At 42.6% G+C, this 20,525-nt stretch overlaps 1 protein-coding gene across 7 annotated transcripts in view; it reads left to right on the top strand.

Annotated features, from left to right (window-relative positions):
• OSBPL1A (oxysterol binding protein like 1A) overlaps nt 1-20,525 on the top strand; it is a 211,983-nt gene that overhangs the window by 134,997 nt on the left and 56,461 nt on the right. For 6 of the 7 annotated variants that reach the window (XM_037134083.2, XM_053664391.1, XM_037134088.2 and 3 more), the window contains one exon: nt 16,496-16,649. The exons of the other annotated variant lie outside the window; for it this stretch is intronic. In XM_037134083.2, the coding sequence (XP_036989978.2) occupies nt 16,496-16,649 (154 nt within the window). The remainder of the gene's footprint in view (nt 1-16,495; nt 16,650-20,525) is intronic. 7 annotated transcript variants of the gene reach the window in all.

Raw genomic sequence — 20,525 nt, 5'->3', positions numbered from 1 at the left:
TATTGTAACACTCATCTCCACAACTGTCTCATTTGGAATGGGGAAAGAAAAAGAACTGTACTCCCTGTGTCAGTACTGGCAGATCAGTTTTATCTTCAGTCCCCGTTCAGACTGGCTTACACTGCCTGCTGCTTTTTTTTTCCTGGGTTACTGTGTTGAGAAGGACCCTGAGGCTGTGTCCACGTACCTAGGTTAGTCAGCATATTCTGTTGTGGCTGTAGGAAATGATGCAAAGGGACAGAGGCCGAGCATTCACTCTTTTCTGCCCTAAATGACTCACCCGTGTTTTATTATATTTGCCTAAACATAACAGCCTTTCTGTGGCCATTCCTATTATTACTGCAAATCTTGGGAGGCATTTAGTACAATGTAGAACTGCATTAAAATGAAGAGTCTGGCCCTGACAGGTGTGGCTTAGATGGTCGGGCATCATCCTGCAAAGTGAAAGGCTGGTGATTCGATTCCTGGTCAGGGCACATACCTGTGTTGCAGGCCTGGTCTCTGCTTGAGGCACGGGCACACATCAGTGTTTCTCTCCTCTCTTTCTCCCTCCCCTTCTTTCTCTCTAAATATAAATAAATGAATAAAATATTTTAAATGGAAAAACAATTAAGAGCCCAATGCTGTGGGTTCAAGTCTCACTTGTTGAAGACCTAGCCACGTAATTCACTCAGATCATAAAAGCCATCATTTGGGAATGACTTCTCACTACGGTCCCTACACACCCACCTTCATTCACAGTTCCTCCTTCCTTTCTGTTGCAAAAGAAGAAGTGCAGCCCCCCTTAATGAAAGCTGTTCCTTCCTCATTTGTTCAGGTGTCCATCTCCTGGTACCCACTCAGGAACTTTTTAGTTATTGTGTCTGCCACCTACACAGTCAGTGTCACATTATTTTCTAGTCTTATTCATTTTTATTTATTGACTTGTAGAGAAATAGAGAGGAACAGCGATTTTGTCGTTCCACTTACTTGTGCATTCATTGGTTGAATCCTACATGTGCCTCAGCTGGGGATCGGACCCACAGCTTGATGTGTCAGGATGGCATTCTCAGCACCCAGCCTACCTGGCCGGGGCTGTACCACATCATTTTGGACACTAACTTGAAGTTCCCGGGATAGTTTCCTACTGCCGCTGTGACAAAGTACTACGAAGGTTAGAGCCCAAAACAATGCAGATTTATTCTCTGACAGTTCTGGAAGTCAGAAACCCAGAGTAAAGGTGTTGGCAGGGCTGTGTTCCTTCTGGAGGACCTGGGAGAGGATCCGTTTCCTTGCCCCCCTAGCTTCTAGAGACCACCAACATTCCTTGGCTTGAGGCTCCACCCTCCATCTTCAGCAGCAGCAGTGTGGCATTTTCCGGTCTCTGTCTGACCCTGACGTTCCTCCCTCCCTTTTATGAGGACACTAGGAATCACAGTGGGCCCACCTCCCATATCAAGGTCCTTAACTCAGCCGGAGCTACAGATTCCTTCTACTGTGTAAGGTGACATGTTCACAGGTTCCAGAAAGTAGGACATGGACATCTTTGGGGTGGCAGGGGCACTGTTTTCTGGCTACCAAAATTCCGTAATTTATGTATCTGACCTCTTATGCACTCACCTAGCAACTGGGTAAGAAAAAAATGAATTCTTGGTCTTCCTTCCAGAGCCTCTTCCTTTCTAGGGTTTGCCTCATTTTGGTAAATGGCACCACTTTCATCTTCTAAAGTCGGAAACCCAGGAGTTTGTGACAGTCCCTTGCCAGAGCTGTGACACCAGACCAAGGCCTGTCCCTTCTACCTACAGATCACCCCTTGGGCCCATCTGTGTTTGTTACTGTGGCACAGTCCTTACCAGGGTAGGTGCGGGGGCTGCGGGGCTGTGGGTCAGCTGTGGCTCTGCCATCTCTGCCCTGTGGAAAGTCGTGCCACTTTTCCGCACCTCCTTTCTTCATCAGCAAACAAGCCACGGGGTTATTGTGAGAAATCACAAATATTTGTACTGAAAACGGTGTCTGGAACACTAAGAAGTTGACAAATGTCAGCTGTCACGGTCATCACCTGCGCTACACCCACTGTTGTCCACCCGCCTAACTCCCAGCCGTGCGCCTGACTCTGCCCTCCCAAATTTCACTCTGTATGTACCGTACCATCCAAGCGACTGTAGACAATCACAGTGTAGCATTCCCCTGCCTGAAATTCTCCAGTGTCTTCTCATTGCACCTGGAATAACATTCAGACTCCTTCACAAGCCTTCAAGGCTGTTGTGTGTGCACCTGTCCAGCCTAGTCTGGTCCTCTCCTTCCCTACACTTCACTTCAGCTCGCTCTTGACACACTGGCTCCGTCCGTTCCTCAGGTGCAGCAGTGATGGCGAGCATTTGGACACGGTACGATGAGGATGAGAAAAGCAGTCATACCTACATTTCATTCAAAGCTTATTTTCCATTGCCTAACCAGAATAATAGTTAAATCAAACCTATCTTACTATTTAAAAGATGTGGGGGGAAAAAGATTTTTAGAGAGACTTAAAGTATTTATAAATTACTTTCACTAAATGCTTAATCTTCTTTTTAAAAGTTGCTAACAACTTGTGTTACTTCCTTTAAAATAAAAGGATAGTTTTATTTAGATTTAAAAGGATAGTCCTGTGACTTTCTTTTTGCTCTCGTCATGTCCCTTTAAATTTCTCAGATAACCAGGATCGGTGGGAACCTGATATTGTGGGTGAGGTGGACCCCAGTGTGAGCCTGCAGTGTAGTGTAGTTTTCCAACTCCGTGGGATCTCTTGACTGTTTAAAAATTATTACTTGAGTATGCTCAGTGACCAAAGTTTGCATAAAATCCCCTAAAGCAAAGAGGTTTCTCTCTCAGTGTGGTGTAATTTCACTGTGTAAAAGGATTTGAAAGGAGGTAAATCTAGTGGAGCCTCACATTCTCTCCTCATTTTCGTGTGAAAGGAGTGGTGGAATGGTTATGCCAAGTGGCATTTCCGATACAGCCATCAGTGACACTTCCTGAGAAAAAGACTAAAGAATTCACGCAGATCGAAGCACAGAGATTCAGTGAGAAACTAACTAGTGCTGGGGAAAGATTCCCGTTCTGCCCACAAATGAAGTGTGGAAACGTGTAGAGGGAAACACTTTAGGGAAGAAGAAAGAGCTTCCTCGCACATATTCCTACCATATTTCTCCCCTTTCCATTTCGGGGTCCAGTATGCTCCCCTGTCTGCTTTCTACCAGAGCGTTCACGTGTCTCCCAGGGTCCTCTCCTCCCCACCACCACAGCTGGCAGAATTAACCATTTATTCTCTTGTCTTCCCTCCACGTGCCCCCCTTCCATAGCTCCTTCATTGTCTTGTGCTTGTCCCTTTTTGGACAGGGACCAGATCTATTTATATCCCTGAAGTACTTAGCCTAGAATCACAGTTGCTCTCTAAATGTTTGTTATGCGGGTTGTTGAACAAATGTCTTTGATACTTGTGTCCTCCCTGAAAATATATTGGTGCTTAATAAAGAGCACATTGGAATCCGTGACGCTGCCGATTTCATACAGTCTGCGCATACCACTTGAGATGCCAGGTGGGAGAGGAGGGTGGCGACAAAAGGGAGAGTAGGGGTGAGAATATAAAAAATTGTTCTCAGGGACATACGATACAACTGGAGCTGTGAGTCGTGGGCACAGAGAGTGGTAAATGAGAAAGGCGTATGACTGTGAATCTCCAGTAGTCTTCTAAGGCAGCAGTTTCCAACCTTTTTCATCTCATGGCACATACAGACTAATTGCTAAAGCACTACAACACACCAAAAAATAAATACATTTTATGCTAATCTGACAAACAATAGGTATAATTTTGATTCATTCACGCTGGATGGCTGCTGCTGTGTTTGTTGGCTGTTGTCATTTTATTATTTGGCAGCCTAAGGGAGAGGAGGTCAGTGCCCCTGACTAAATAGTCAGGTACTGCATGTTTTAAAAAGTCTTGCAGCACACAGGTTGCAAATCACTGTTCTAAGGACTTATTTTTGAAACATTTGTTACCAGTTAAATAACTTCATGGCTGTTATTCTTTAGTACTGGTCCGACATAACAGATTCACAAAAATATCTGCCTTTTCAGTATTAAAACTTCAGAATGTGTTGTTTTTCTCTCCAGTTTTTTTTTTTTTTTTAAGAATCATGTTGATCAGTTGCTCAAGGAAGTCTTGCCAGATTTCCCCCTTGATGCTATTTTGGTGAAAATGTGCATGAATATTGCATAGAATCCAATAGATTGGTGAAACCAATAGATTTATGTCATGAAATTGAAGCGAGTTTCAGCATTTCTCAGCAGTTCCAAGAGTAAGTGCTTGTGTCTTTTCAAATCGAAACTTTCAAAATGGAAGGTGGCATTTTAACAGCTTTGGCTTTTTCGTGAGAAGAGTAACACAGGAATAGTTACGACCTATGTCAAATAAAGTTCAGACCAGTAAATACATGTGTTGGTAGTTGAGAACAGTCATAACGTCTGTGTGGACATTTTGCCCATGGAAGATGCAGAGTCTGGCCACAGAGGTCGGTCGGGGCCGTTGGGAAGAACAGTGCGTCTTGGCCGTTTAATTGGATGCTGCGCACGCTCTTCTTGATCTCCTCGAGCCCAGTGTTTCCACTCCTTCTCCATTTGGTTTTTGAAAGAGCTGCGTGTACATTTCCCATCTGGGTCTTTTCTTGTGTCCTTTCTATAGTTTGGACCTGCCTGGTACTGGGCGATTTCACTCACTTTTGTATTTCCAGCACTTAGTCCTCTCCTGCTGCCAGCTTCACCGCCTTTGTGGCCATACCGCCTTGTTCTTACCCTTTTTTCTTGTTACATAACTTTCTTTGTGTTTCTTCATTTCCCCAACAACACTGCATATCCCATGAGGGCAGAGAGCTTGTTATATTAACTTTTGTGTTGTCTTTATTTCCCTGCAGAGAACGGTTGATGTGAAGTACACAGTTAAGCGCTGTAGAATATGACTGTAACTGAACACCTTCTGTATATAACACGTGGCACAACATTCTGAAGGATGGGGCCCCATTTAGAACCTAAATGCAGACCTTGCACATAAGAATCTGCATTTTTTTTTCAAACTCATAGGTGATTTCTATGGACATTAAAGCTTGATTGACTTCACCTTACGTGACCTCATCTGCCCTGTGCTTTTAAATGTGGTCTGGATTATGATAAACCCATAGGTTTGTGTCTCCAGCCCTGTCTTCTCTCTGAATCTCAGACTCATGTCTAACTCTCCCCTCGTATATTCACTTAAATGTCTGATAAGATCTTCTAAATGTCTTAAACCGTCCAAAAGATAACTCTTGCTGTCTACCCACAGTCCTGCACTCCTCTGCTGTCTTCCGTGTTGTCACAGATGGAAGAGCCAAAGCTGAGAACTTTTGAATTACCCACCACAGACTGTTTTATTTATTTACTTGTTTGTTTTTGTGTCACATCCACATTTATGGACGTGACACAAAAATAAATAAATAAACAAACGTATTAGCCAGCAGTCCTGTCAGATCTTCCTTCAGAATACAGCAGAATCAGACCCTTCCCATAATGATACTCCTGCCCCTCTGACCCAAGCTCCCTTCATCTCTCACCTGGATTATTATGGTAGCTTTCTAACTGGCTTTCTAGCTGGTAGGCAACATTTCTTTAAATCCTCATCCCAAGATATGTTTATTGATTTTTTTTTTTTAGAAGGAGAGAAAGGGGAGAGAGAGAAATGGAAGAGGGAAGCATTGATAGATCGCCTCCCGTACACACCCTGATTGGAAATTGAGCCCACGACCTGGTATATGCCCTGACCGGGAATTCAACCCACAACCTTTTGGCTTATGGGACAATGCTCCAACCCACTGAGCCACCTGGCCAGGGCTATTTGCAGCAACATTTTAAGCACAGCTTTCAGTGTGATCATTTTGAAATAAGAATTAGTTCCTATCAGTTCCCTGCACAGAACCCTTCAAAGTCTTTTCTTCTTGGCTAGAATAAAAGCCAAATGCCAAGATGATCTGGCCCTCTGTCATCGTTCTGAAATTGGCCTGTGTCCTCCTCACTTTCTTCTGTCACTCTGACCTCAGTATTAGCTCTTGAACTTGCCGAACATGTTCTCTCCCTCGGGCTTTGGCTCGTCATTATTTCCTGTCCCTGGAGCTCCCTTCCCCTGATATCCACAGTGCTCACCCTCTCATTTCCTTCATTTTTCTGCTCAGAGGGACACTTATCGTGCCATTTTCTCTCCCTTTTTCTTGCCTTTAAAAAAATAGCACCTTTCATGTAATGCATTCAGTTGTTTGTTGATCTCCCACTGTTAAAGTGATGGGAGCTTCTGAGTGAGAGGAGGGATGTATTCCCAGCCCTATGGGTAGCGCTAGACCGAGAAAGAGGTGCTAAACAAATATTTGTTGGACAAGTTAATGAGTAAGTACTGCCAACTGGTACATAAAAAGTATGACAGAAATTCAGAGGTGAGGCAACTAACTGCTTCAGAAAGTTACAGAAAGGATTACAAAGTAAATGAGGACGAGGCGTTTTTTGAAGAGTCTTCCCCAGCAGATGAGTTGGGGGGAGAATATTCTTTGTGGAAGACAGCAACACATACACAGGCAGAGAGAAACAGCTTTCAAAAACACCATGAAATGTGCTGTGACTGAAGCATCGGGGGGCGTGTTTGGACGTGGGGAGGTAGAGATGAGACAAAGCCAAGAAGGTAGTCAGACCAACTTGTAATGAGTCTCGTTAGAGGATTCTGCTTGCCGATTTGAATTTTAGCACATAGCTGGTAGGGAGGCAACAGACAAATACATAGAGCGATGAAGATTCTTTTAAAATTCACTTTTGTAGTTATCATTGCGGAACTTGTATAATATACTTCTATTATCCTGAGAATTAAGAATTCAAAGAAAATAAGACATGGTCCCTACTCAGGAGTTCACATTATAGTAGAATATTAGTGATTCAGGAGTAAATACTGATTTGAGCTGCTAGTGTCCTAGATGAGAGATGACAAGAGTTTAACTAAAAGCAATCGAAGTGACAGTGGGAAGTTGCAGGTCTTTCGCTTTGTATCTGTAGTGAACACGTGTCCTTCTATTTCTCAAAGGTCAGAGGCTTCTTTATGGAAGTCCGGTTGAAGTTTTGGACTTGTGTATATGATTATTTGGTTCTTGTTGGCCTTGCTACTCAACCAGACAATGAATTCCATGCGGAACTCTGCATCCTTAGCAACTACCATAGATTCGGGCACATCTGTGTGCCAGATCTCACTCAACATCCGTGTTCAGATATTTGAGTGAATGAATTTTTGACATATACCTTTAAAGCTAAATTGACTGAACCTGAGAACCAGTTCATTATGGAGGACAATTAGATCCTTAGGCTTCCCATCTGTTTGTTGAAAATTCCCAGAGCATCTCAAACTCTGTGTAGTGGGAACTAGGCTTGTCCTCCCGTCAGTCCCCTTCTGTGTCCTCTGTCTCAGATAACGTCATCATCATCCACCCACTGTGAAAACTACACCTGTGGAAGTCACCTTTTATTCCCTTTCTTAACCCCCACCCCCAGTATCTGGGTATCTAGTCTCCCCATACCCCCGTTTTCTTCCACTGTTATTCACTGCCAGGGCTTTAATTCAATTTGCCCCTCCTTTTGCCCCTGCAGACCATGACAGTCCCTTTCTAAGAGGTTTTTCTGCTTCCAGTCTTTGTCCCTGCTGGCCCATCTTCTGTGTTGCATATCGTCAGGTGTGGGGGGCTGAAAAATGGCCCCCAGGTGATATGTCCACTTTCTAATCCTAGGAACCTATCATCTTTTTTTTTAAGATCTCTGCAGATGTCGTAAGGCCTTTGAGATGAGGAGATCATCACGGATTGTATGGGTGGGACCTATATACCTTTCCAAGGATTCTTATAAGAGAAAGGTAGAGAAATTAGATAGATGCTGTGGGAGGGTGGAGGCAGACATTAGAGTGACGTGGCCAAAGCGCAGGAGTGCGGCAGCCACCAGAGCTGGATGAGGAACGTGTTCCCCCGAGAACCCCGAGAAGGACGGTGGTCCTGCCAGCACATTGACTTTGGTCCAGTGAAACTGACTTTGGACTTCCGGCCTGGAGAGTTATGAAAGACTGATTTTTTGTTGTTTTAAGCCTCCAAATTAGTGGTAGTTGTTAATAGTGGCCATGGCACTGATATGTCAGAGTTACCTATAAAAATCTAAAACACATTTCGTAGTCCCTGGACGTTTTTCTAACATCCAGCTACTCCCTATTACTACAGGTCAGACTCTGTGATCTGACCCACTTTATTTTATTAATTAATTAATTAATTTATTTAAAGTATTTTATTCATTTATTTTTAGAGGGGAAGGGAAGGAGAGAAGGAGAGAAACATCAATGTATGGTTGCTTTTTTGGTGCAGCCCCTGCTGGGAACTGGCCTGCAACCCAGGCATGTGCCCTGACTGGGAATCAAACCACAATCGTCTACTTCACAGGCCTGTGCTCAATCCACTGACCTATACCAGCCAAGGGCTGACCCACTTTATTTTTTAAATTTATTTACATATATGAAGGAGGACCCAAAATAAACCCAGAATTTATTTATTAAAAATGTGTATTTATTCTTACATTTTTAAACTTCAGTCACCTTCGAAGTACTCTCCATGTGATGCAATACACCTATCAGGATGTTTTTTCCACTACTCAAACCAGTTTTTGATCTCCTTGATTTTGATGTCTGTTAGTGCTTCTGCCACTTTTTGTTTCACCTCTTCCGCATCATCAAAATGTTTCCCTTTGAGGACATCTTTCACTGGGGAAAACAACAACCAGAAAAGTCATTCAGGGAAGATCAGGTGAATAGGGAGAGTGGGACACGTGGGTCATGCCATTTTTTATCAAAAACTGCTGGTGGTGTGGGCGGGTGTGCTTGTAAATCACCCATCATGAAAGGGGCAAATGTGCTTAAAGAGTCTTCAAAAAAATCGAATGCAGCCTCTCAAAACAACACCAGCTGGCAACACCGAGGGTTCCTCGAACACTCACCTAGCAGGGGAAGCCTGGACTACAAGGGGTCCATCCTCCAGAAGATGATTCCAGTTTTTTGGAGGTCTTCCCTTGTACATATGATTTTCATTTTATTTTTTTTTCAGGTGTACAGTGGTTAGACAGTTACATAATTTACAAAGTGATCCCCCTGATCATTCTAGTTCCCAGCTGGCACTATACACAGTTATCACGTATCACTGACTATAGTTCGTACACTCTGCCTTACAGCCCATGACTGTTTTGTGACTTCTCACTCCCTTCACCTCTTTAACCTTCACCTTTTTAACCTTTCTCCCTCCCCCCTCTTCCCTCTGGCAACAATCAGTCTGTTCTCTGTGTGTTTCTGTTTTGTGTGTTTATTTTGTTCTTTAGATTTCACATATCAGTGAAACACCCGGTATTTGTCTGGCTGCCTTCACTTAGCATAATACCCTCCAGCCCCCCCCCATTGTCACAAAGGGCAAGACTTCGTTCCTTTTGTGTAGTTGAGTAGTAGTCCACTGTAAATAGGTACCACATCTTCTTTAACCACTTGTTATCTGACCCACTTGAAAGCCTTTTATCGGGCAACCACGTCTTTCTCCTCTGGCCGCCCGTCTTTCTAGTGGTGCCGACCGTTCTTGGGCAGACACCTTGCCTTTCAGGCCTCAGGCAGCTTACCCTCCCCCTCACACTCTCCGTCCTTTTTTCTTGCCTTAAACTGTTTTTCATACTGATTGCTGTTCAGATGTCATCTTTCCTTGGAGTCTTATCCAAGGTCCGCTAGGAGTGACGGCTCCCACTGTTCTCACAAACACCGTATAAACATGTGCTTACTTGTAATGTCTTGCAGTAGATTGGGCTTTGAATCCTTGGAGGGCACTGGCCATTATCTCATTAATCTTTTCAAACTGTTTCAGCAACTACCCTTTACCTGGTATTTGGTAAATGTTACTTTATTAAGTTGAATCACATGAAAATACTTTGTTTTATACCTGTGGATTATTCTGTAACTGGTCTTTAGTCCTAGAAGGTTTTTCTTTGTGGAGTGAGTGCATAGGTGAACTTGAAAATAATTTTCAGGTTACCAATGAGACAAATTAGAAAGCTCTGTGGATTTAATAGTTAATAATAGTCAGTAACAGTTACACATAAGATTGCCAGTAGCCCGCACGCTGTGCTTTGCGTAATTCTTCACCCTCAATTACATGTGCAGATTTTTCAAGTTGTGGAAAACAGTTGTAGATTTAGTTACTGAGGAGAGGGAGAGACAGCCAATACTTTTAAGAAACTCTGTCATAAGCAACACTGTATCATTGGGCTGATTTTGACCTTGGACATCATTCAGAGAGGATATGTCTAGAATATCTCTGGCTCTTCTTGCTTGCTGCCAAGTTTCTGTTTCAGATTTTTTTCATTTTCCTTAGTAGACTATCATAGCAGTGTCTTGGCAGCCCTCTTTGGACTCATCCTGATTTTCAGTTTATAATATATTTTAAATGTGGTCGGTTTTATTTATCTTGTGTTCTTCATATTTACTATGTTGTTTTTTAGTTTATGCAATAGTACCTTAAAGCTAAATAAAAATGTAACACTGATATTTTAAGCTTGGGTTACCTTGGGTTACTCTGGACATTTTTAGAACATGCCTAGTTTGTGGGAAGCCGTAAACAGTAAAGGTATTAAATTGAGTGTGTGTGCCTGACCATTTCCTGTTACCTTCAGTAACGGGGCGGTGGGGGGTGGTATTTGGACACAGTCCACAGTTCTTTCACATGTTGCTCCTTTGTACTATTTGTTCTCAAGCTAGTTTTCAAAGGTCATGTTTAAAAAAATGTTTATTAGAATACCTTATGAGAATTGTTGACATGTTGATATAATTAACTTCATGACCTCCTTCAGCCTTTTAATAGAAGGAAAAACTCAAAAAATAGGATAGACATAATGATTCTCTTAGTTCCAAAGTTTTTAAAAAACTGCTTTATTGAGAAGTAATTAGCATAAAGAAAGCTGTACATATGTGACGTATACAACTTGGCGAGTTGATTTTTCATCATGCTGACCCCCCACGGCCATTGGCTCTCATGCCCTTTGGCTGAGAGAGGGGACTGTGTTCAATCTGAAATGTCTTCAAAATAAAGATTTGGGTATTTGAGATTTTTGTCATTAGGACAAACTTTTTGTTAATACTAGTGTTTTATATTTGTGTGTTACCATTTTTATTTTTTTAATTACAGTTTACATTCAGTATCCTTTTGTACTAGGTTCTGGTGTGCAGCCGAATGGCTAGGCAGTCGTACACTTTCCAAAGTGTCCCCGCCCCCCTGTGTTTCTGGCGCTCACTCCGCACTGCTCACAGTGCTCACAGTGTTGCTGACTCCATTCCCCGCGCTGTGCTTCGCATCCCCGTGACTGTTTTGTAACTACCAATCTGTACTAATACTGTTTTAATTGAGAGAATAATCAGGCAAAGATTCCATCTACCTTAAATGCTTATCAGTAGTCTAGAGCCTTTATCTTGTAAAAGGCAGTTGATTTTTCAATGTTACTCTGACATTTTTTCTTAAAATATAGTTGTCAATTAAGCTGCCCAAACCCCTTCAGAGCTAGTTGGAAATAAAGAAACCCACAAATAAATATATACCAAGTATTTCATTTCCAGTCATTCTTCCGGGATATACAGATTTTCCAAATTGCCCAGAAAAAGTTGAATAAATAATGTAAAGCTATTTCATAAATCTCTTACCCTGTTTTTCAAAGATAGATGAAGTATTCTGAAAATTTCAAGTGACTTTGCTTGCATAGAAGCACACATATTTGTGAGGGGGAAATGCAGTGGGAAGTAGAAGAAAAAAGCGAAAGGCTAATGTTGTCTGAAATCCAGCAGGGTGTATTGTTAGAATAAGTTTCTCGTAATAATAATGTATTTAATAATACATCTTATAAAAATCAACCAGTTCTGCTTCCACGTGGTTTTCCTTCATCATTGGCATTGAAATGAGAGAGGACAGGAGCGGAGTGCAGTCCGTGCGTCCAGTGCACTAGGTCTTTGGTTTTGTCTTGACGGGTCGTGGGTGCTTGTTTGTTTGGGGTTCTGTTTTTGTCTTTATCATGCTGAAATACACACGCTCACCATTTTCACCATTTTTAAGTGCACAGCTTGGTGGCAGTGGGCACAGTCACACTGTTGTGCACCCATCACCGCCAGCGTCCGTCTCCAGGACGTTTTCATCGTCCGGACTGAAACTTTGTACCCATCAGACAGTCACTCCCCTTCCTCACCTTGTTTGTTTTTAGAGCGTGAGTGGGTGGCCTTATACCACAGTACTGTAAGGGAGCACTGTAACCACCAGGTAGGAGGCATTAACATGCTCTTTCTACTAAGGCAGTGATGTATTGTGTAGTACCGCTGAATGGTAGATCAAGTCTGGCCTATTTGATATTTACGTATGTGGGCGAAATGGAAAACCGTGAAGTTTTGGGATGGAATTATCACTTCAGAGGCACTGAGATCCATCACTGATTTATTAGTACAGAGAGATCTGAAAATTACTTCATTGGGCAGGGGTTACCTTAATCAGTAGTCTCCACAGTAGCTATGACCTCTGTGTGTGACTAATTGGCGTGGCTAATGCTGTGAAGGCATAGAATGTAGGAATGGCTTCCAAAGTATATGTGTGTGTATGTGTGCATGCATATATACATATATGCGTACATACACACATATATATATACATTAGCATCTCTGTTCACAGTATTAGAAGTAACTGAGCTTTGGTCCTTAAGAAACTAGTGAGTTTTTGTCTCCCGGAGACTAAGTCATCGAATGGATCATGTCTCCTTCTTTGCCTCTGAAGCTAAAGGATGTTCAGAGGTAAGTTTGTGACTTCACCTCTAGCGAGTAGACAGAACCTCGTGGCATCTTTGGGAAACCACCTCCTTCCGAGTCTTTTTTTATATTTTCTTCACACTGCCTGCCTTTGCTGTTTGTTTATTGTATATGGTCAGCTTCATGACTGACTCGTAGCTTCATTTCCATGCAGCCGCCCCAGCCACCGCTCCTTTCTCTCCTTTCTCGGGCCCTCCCCTCTCATCTGACTAAACACTTTAACCTGCCAGTGTTGGGCCAGGCTGTTCCCTGTGCTGGAACAGGTCCTCTGTGGCTACTCTCCTGCCCATTCCCACTCCCACTCCCGGTCAGTTTAGCTCAATCAGTCACGGTCCTTTCTGGACACCCTCTCCTTCACTCTGTGAAATTGGCTGATTCCATCCTCGTGGTTCCTGCCCTTATTTAGGCTTCTGTTGTTGCACCAAGAGAAATTTACTGACCTCACATGTTCACAAAACTGTCTGCCTCAGCTAGACCATGGCAGGCACCAGATGTTCCTATTCTTTGAATCCACCACGCCTTGTACATGATAAAGGAGGAGAGGGTTTGTATTAAGCAGTGTCAGAGGTGGTAAATGGGTCATGATAAGACTTGGAGAATGAACATTGGACTTTGCAGTGTGGAGGTAATTGGTGACCTTTGTCAGAAACCTTTGTGGGGGCGGGGATGGGGATTGGTGGAGTTGGCCTGACTGTTTTAAGGAGAGACAGGGGTTAGGAGCAAAGAGAAGGATTCGGGAAGGAGAAGCAGAGGAACAGGGAGAAAGAAGAGTAGGAGTGAGAAGGACTAGGAAAGGGAACAGAGAGGCAGTTGGGTCCTGCCACCCCCAGAAGGACAGGGTCCGTACTGCCATCTGATGGCGTACCCCTGTGGGTAAGCGCAGTGGCCGGTGATGTGGATGACCGCAGCAGGTCTTCGGTTTGTGTTCACTGAGCTGACATCTTGCTTGGAGAAAAGCCATCTCTGCTTCATAGAAGCTCATACTGCCTCCCCTGTTGTTTGGTACTTACTGGTTACCTGCTTTTTGTTATGAATTTCCTTTTTAAATGGATAAGTCGTCCCTATCTTGTGATTTATATCTCTTACATAGCACAGTATCCTATGCATTGTTATGTTTAGTAAATGCCTAGGGTTTTTTGCTTCAGGGCTTTTTGGTTTTTAAGATTTTGAAGATGTGGAGGAGGAAGAAATGTTTACCTACCCTTGTAGGTTCTAATAATGAATATGAGATAGATTAACGAAATTTAATTACATATGTATGAATGGGAACTTCAGGTGCATGAGTCAGAGACCTCACATACACGAGAGGTGCAGACGGAAAGGAGAAGTGAGGGCTATGTATGTGGCACCCTGAGCCCAGGGACCTGGGGCTGCAGAGGGAGCAGGGTCAGAGAGGAGCAGATGCTCAGTAGTTAGGTGTTTGCCCTGCTCTGTAGGTTGGACCATCACACGCTGTCTCTGGTGACGGCTCTTCCTGTGGGCAAGGCCTCCAGTTGAGACTCTGCCGGGTACCCGCGGGAGGGACAGGCGTTTCTCCCGAGCGCACGGTCCTCCACTGACTTCAGCTCCATGACCCGCATACCACAGCAGCACATCGAAGGGAGGCCAGTTCTGAATCCCATCAGTGACATCTAAGTTATGAAGTATCGGTCAGCATCTTAAATAATGCTGACCAATACAGACAAGGTTATTTTGTTTGACTTTTCATTTCTTTATTTTTGCATATGAAACACATTTGACAATCTCAAAGTGACACAACCGCCCCACCCCACCATCCCAGACCCCTGTCATCCTGTTTGTTCAGGTTTTGCCCCCAAGGTCCCCTCTGAACAGCTCTTCCCTCCCCCAGGGCACCATTTTAAGTTTTTAAAGGTTCGTCTGTAGCTGAACCTCTCCTAGGTAGCCTTTCCTGACACCCATTTGCCCAGCCCAGGAAGTGGGTTCATCCCAGTTGCCTTGCTGGGCTTTAGACAGACTCTGTCACCTCACGCCTGTCGTTTGTACAGTTATCCGTCCCCCAGACCAGACTGGCCCTTCTCTGAGGCAGAGTGGAACTATTATTTTGTTTATGTTTTAGAGACGTAAAATAATATCCTGGTTTTTTATCCTAGCATTCTGTTAAAAGCATTTTTTTCTATTTATTAAATTGTTTTTGTAAATGTAATTTTAAGAACTGCTTATTTCATCTAATGGGTAGACAGTCCCCTTGTTATTGGCCATACAGCTTGCCAAAATTGACAATGAAAAATACTTTTTTAAATTGATTATTAAAAGATCTATTTGTCATAGGGTATATGGCAGAAGAAAGCTATATTTTAAATTCTTGTATTATATTTACAGAAAATAAAAATAACTTTACCAGCATTGAAAGGCTTTCTGTAATTAACTTACATCATTCAGAGGTCCAGAGTTCAGAGGTCATGGACTGTTGTCCAACCTGCAATTGTGCTTGTTCAGCAGTTGTCACTAATGACCCCATTAGTGATAAAAATAAAGTCCCGTGACTTCGATTGAATTATACAATGCAGTGCAAGGGAAAGAGAAGTACTAAAAATGTTTATTTCCTGAACATTTTGGCTTTAAGATATGTCAACCACATGATCGAAAATGTATTTAAGGAACTTTGCTTGCGAGTGTCTAGGAGTGCTTCTCCAGGGCCCACAACAGCTGAGTGCAGAGTCGTCTGCCTCAGGCAAGTTAGACGTTACCTTGGGTTCACATTTTAATAGAAACTTAGGAACCATTGAATGTTTCCTCGAGACTGAGTGACTGCTACTTTGAGCTGAACTATTATAGAGCATTAAACATGGAGACAGAAAACCTAGGTTCACATCCCGTTTCACCCAACTCAGACCATAAGGCCATTAGCATTCTTGTTAACCCTGTAGGCCTGCCTCACGTCCACCCAAGCACCGTGGTGGAGCTCAAAGGACGTGGAGAATGTGAACGTGCCTGACGGTCCATTCCCAAACAGGCAGATGGCTTGCCTCTGAGCACAGCCAACTGGGAACGCAGCATTTTTATCCTAAAAATGCCTGCCAGATAATGAGGTCTTAATATGGACACTTCTGGTTTTAGCTCATAAGGATTTAAGTAATATCACACCAGAAGAAGTATTTATAAAAGTATTTTAAAATTACCTTTGCTTTTCTGTCTGTAGTATCAGATGTCATTTATATTTCTCACAAGCACGACTGCTCTAGCTTTTTATGTATAATGAATTGTAAAAATTGAATGCCTTTTAAAAAAGTTATGCTTAAGATGCTTTGCGAGAGAAGATAAAATGGAAATTTGGGGGCGGGGGAGCTACTGAATATGATTTCTTAAAGAATTCACTCTTTGGAAATCTCTTTCAATATATAAGATCTGTTTAACTATAAGTTGGTGGAAACCTATATCTGTTTCATAAATCTGCGTCTGCCTTACTGGGTGCAGGCTCTCTGAAACCCTTGAGGAGGTAGTTGACGGATTGTCTAAGGACAAAGTAGGCTGCTTAAGTTTCAAAGCCTGGTGCATGCAGGGAGATACGCATTGTTACTGAAGCCAAGTTCAGTCATTGACTATGAACCTGCTCTGCCACAGATTCCGAGTCGGAACGGTCCCTGAGTAGATTGGAAGCAGTGACGGCAAACTCCTTTGAAGAGGAAGGGGAGCATTTGAGTAGAAAACACAGAATGTCCGAAGGAAAAGATTGCGGAGGGGGAGATGCTCTCTCCAATGGCATCAAAAAACACAGGTAGGAGAGCCATTGACTGTAATCATTGCTGACTTTTTATTTTCAATCCCCTTCGAGTCTTAAAACTATGCCTTGTCACATTTTCCCGCTCTGTGTTGGGTATTTATATGGCTGTGTCACCTCAAAGAAACATTTAGTTTAAGTACGTTGTTCATGTAAGAGAAGAACGTCATCTGTAATTGTGGGAACAATGCACAAAACTTGGTTTTAGCAACATGATTTTAGTGGAACATAAATCTTTCAGTCGGCAATTTAGAAAGGCTATTCAGAACTCCTTATTGAAATTGAGGCTGGGCTCCTTTTTTCATCATACATCTTTTATGGCTTTGCCTCCCAATGCTATTTTAGTTTCTCGTCATTCGATCTTCTCGTTGGTTTTATTAAGAATGGATGGTAATATTGCCTGCCTGTTGATTCAATTTAGTTACACTTTAACAAAGACTTTTATTAGGACCCGGGGTTTGTTGAACATATCCATTTTATACTGTCTAATAGCATTAGTATCTTTTTATTCCCTTGATGATTTAGTCCTAGAGATTGTCCCAGATTAATGAGACGTAACAGACACTGGAGTTCTCCAGTTTCAGCACAAGTGTGCAGGCACGGGGCGTATGTGCCTGCTGGTGTTCACAGAGCAAAATATTGATCAATTGTCAGCGAAGGGTGCATGCTGTTGTCATTGCAAACAACACTCTCGGGGGTCAGAAGTTATTAACTGTCAATTTCTATAAGATAGTTTTTGTTCAGTAATTGTAGATTGTGTAACTTTAACCTGTTCTCTGCACCATAGTTCTGGCTACAATTGGTTTTAATTATTCTACTGGGAAAAAAGCACAACCCACACACACACACCTATCACTTCTGATTTATGTGTATTTACCCCTTGTTAACAAAATGTCTCACTTTGTACTTATTTTGACAAGATCAGGAAGTTTTAAGTAACAAACCAGATAAAACCAGAGTTTTGTTCAGTTAGAGGCTGTCCTCTAAACGTGGTTACTGACGGCTGTCTTCTAACGGCATTTACCATGGCACACTATGTGGCTAGCGGTATGTCTCTCCTGATTTCCTTTGCAGTTGTAGTTAGCTGCAAGTGCTGCCTGTTTAGGCGTCCAGGGCTAAGTTCTGAGCAGGTCTTGAAATACCTAATGGGAAACCTGGCAGGCCTATCTAAAGGCCTAAAGAGAAGAGAGCCTATAACCATTTAACACACACATCATGACGCACAGTAAGAACATAATGGGAAGCTTTGGAATGGTCCAAGCAGCATACAAGTGCCCCTGTAACTGTAACTGTACCAGGAAGAGCACTGTGCATAGATGCTGTCTTATCCTGTGGCTGGAGGGGCATTCCTCTGCTCTTTGGGGCCTGCTAGCCCTTTCGTACGTGTGCTATAGTCGTAACAGTAGTTCTTCTGCATTTGACGACAATTTATTGCCTGTATTCTGTGTTCATCAAATCCACATGGCACAGATGTATTCAGATTGTACAGAAAGGTGAAATTGTTCAAAAAATGAAATCAGAACAGGTCACTAAGAAAAACCACAGAGAAGTGCAACTAGATAGTGAAGTAGCCAGAAAAGTTAAACTGATAAGCGGGATGCAGCTTAGTAAACCTATAACTGTAATAAAACATTCTTTAGTTATTTAAAGGAAAAGAGGTCATTTTAGGACATTATGAGCAAATATGTGAAAAGCATAACTACTTATTTTAAGAGGTAGCGATTACAGAAGTTTTGGGGTTTTTTTAAAGCCTGTCTTCTCTAACCAAATAAACAGCATATGCCACACATAATTTCAAAGTTTAATTTTAGAATAGGAAAGTAGGACCCCGGCTGGTGAGGCTCGGTGGATTGAGCACCTGCCTGCAAACTGAGAGGTCACCAGTTCAATTCCCGATGAGGGCACATCCCTGGGTTGAAGGCCAGGTCCCCAGTTGGGGGCAGCATGTGAGAGGCAACCAGTGGATGTTTCTCTTGCCTGACACGTTTCTCTCCCTCTCTTCCTTCCCTTCTCTCTGAGGATAAACTCTTAAAAAAAAAAAAAAAGGGGGAAAGGAAAATAGATGGAGTATTCAGTGTTAATCAAATCCCTCTTGCCTGCTCCTCAAATTGCATTATAAGTAATTTGTGATTATAATTGGCAATTATTAATAGTAAGAGTGATTTGAATTAAAGTAATTTGGGGAATATTTCAGAAAAGCCGATGTGTGCTGCTTTGGGGGGAGCAGTCTGAAGTAACCATGAAGTTTGTTTGAAGTTTTCTCTCATATCTTTAAGTAACACAAAATTTCTGTTTGACCTTGTCATATATTTCTGTTTCTTTAAATCTTGAAAAATAATTTCTTTACCACTTGTTTAACTTTCCCATAGAAACCTTACACCTCCTCCTCACCCCACATCATCACTAACCTCCAGGATATACACATGTACGTGTAGGGAGGGAGACAGGAAGAATATGGGTCATAAAGTTTAGAAGAGAGAAATGCATCTTTTAAAATGAGAAGACTTACAAATTATAGTTCACATGGGAAGTGTGAAATCATAGCTTAACTGATGTGCTGATAAAATAGAACAAGGGTTTTTCAACCACTTCTGTCTTTTTAGCCAAGGAACCATTTGTGCAGCAAAATTGAATGTGTTAACTATTAAAATCTCAGCTACCTTCAAAGATTTTTGAGATTCCCACAGAGGGGTCCTTTCCTCTGCCCCCTCCAGCTGCTGCTTCAGTGGGAATCACCGCATCCACTGCGTGTCTACCTACCCAGCGAGAGCACTGGAGCTCTACTCTCTGTCGTGTGTAGCAGAGACACACCAGGCTTCCCCCAAATAGAGCGCAGGATGCCGTTCCAGACTGCGTGGCTGCTGCTGTTTGATGTGTGAGCATACACAGGGTACCTAGGAGAGTGCCTGCCGGGGGAAGTGCTCAGTGTTAATGACCTGTTAACTCCGTTTATTCCCTTTCTTCTCAAAGAGAGGGATTTGCTTTGCTCTAAAGAACCTCTGCTCCCTGTTCTTCTTTTTTCACCCAGTTATTGTACGGTGGTGGCATGGGGTGCAGTTTGAAAACCTCTGACTGTGAGAAACATAAGCTGTAGGGCATACTATGTTATATTAATTTAACATAAAATAAAGCATGCTGCACTAATTGACTTTATTTCTATGGTGATAAAAGTATAGATAGTATGGATTTTTAATTCATCCCATGTGATAATTACTAACAAAATGATTCTTCTGATAACTAAGGTTTAAGTCATCTTAAAAAATTTTTTTTCGATCCTCACTTGAGGAAATTTTTTCCTTTGCTTTTAGAGAGAGAGGAAGGTAGGGAGAGAAGCACTGATTTGTTGCCTTCTGTTTACACTCATACTGGGGATCATACGTGCCTGGGTTGGGGGTCAAACCCACAACCAGGGTGTGCACCTCATGGGAAGTCTAATCTGCAACCCATTGGTTACCGGATGATGTTTCAACCCAGTGAACCACACTGTCCAGGGCCTTTTTTTTCTTTCTTAAATCCTCACCTGAGGGTATGTTCACTGATTGTAGAGAAAGCGGATGGTAGGAGGAAAGGAGTGGGGAGAGAGGGACAGACAGACAGACATTAACTGGTTGCCTGCCATACACACCCTCACCAGGGATGGAACCTACAACCTAGTCAGGTATGAATCCTGACTGGGGATCAAACCTGCAACCTTTTGGTCTACGAGACAACTCTCCAACCATCTGGGCCACCCGGCCAGGGCTTAAGTCATCTCTTAAATTAAGAGTTTGGGCTCAACAAACTGTGAGTTCTCTTCACAATCTAAACGTTTGGTGATTGCAAACTGAAACCTTGAAAAATGGTTTTTCTACCACACTGAAGTTTTAGGAAACT

This window comes from Artibeus jamaicensis, unplaced genomic scaffold (assembly GCF_021234435.1).
Source record: "Artibeus jamaicensis isolate MK-2021 breed Jamaican fruit bat unplaced genomic scaffold, CSHL_Jam_final contig_354, whole genome shotgun sequence".
Taxonomy (NCBI): domain Eukaryota; kingdom Metazoa; phylum Chordata; class Mammalia; order Chiroptera; family Phyllostomidae; genus Artibeus; species Artibeus jamaicensis.
The sequence above is the reverse complement of the archived record's forward strand: the minus strand, read 5'-3'. Positions and strand labels throughout refer to the sequence as shown.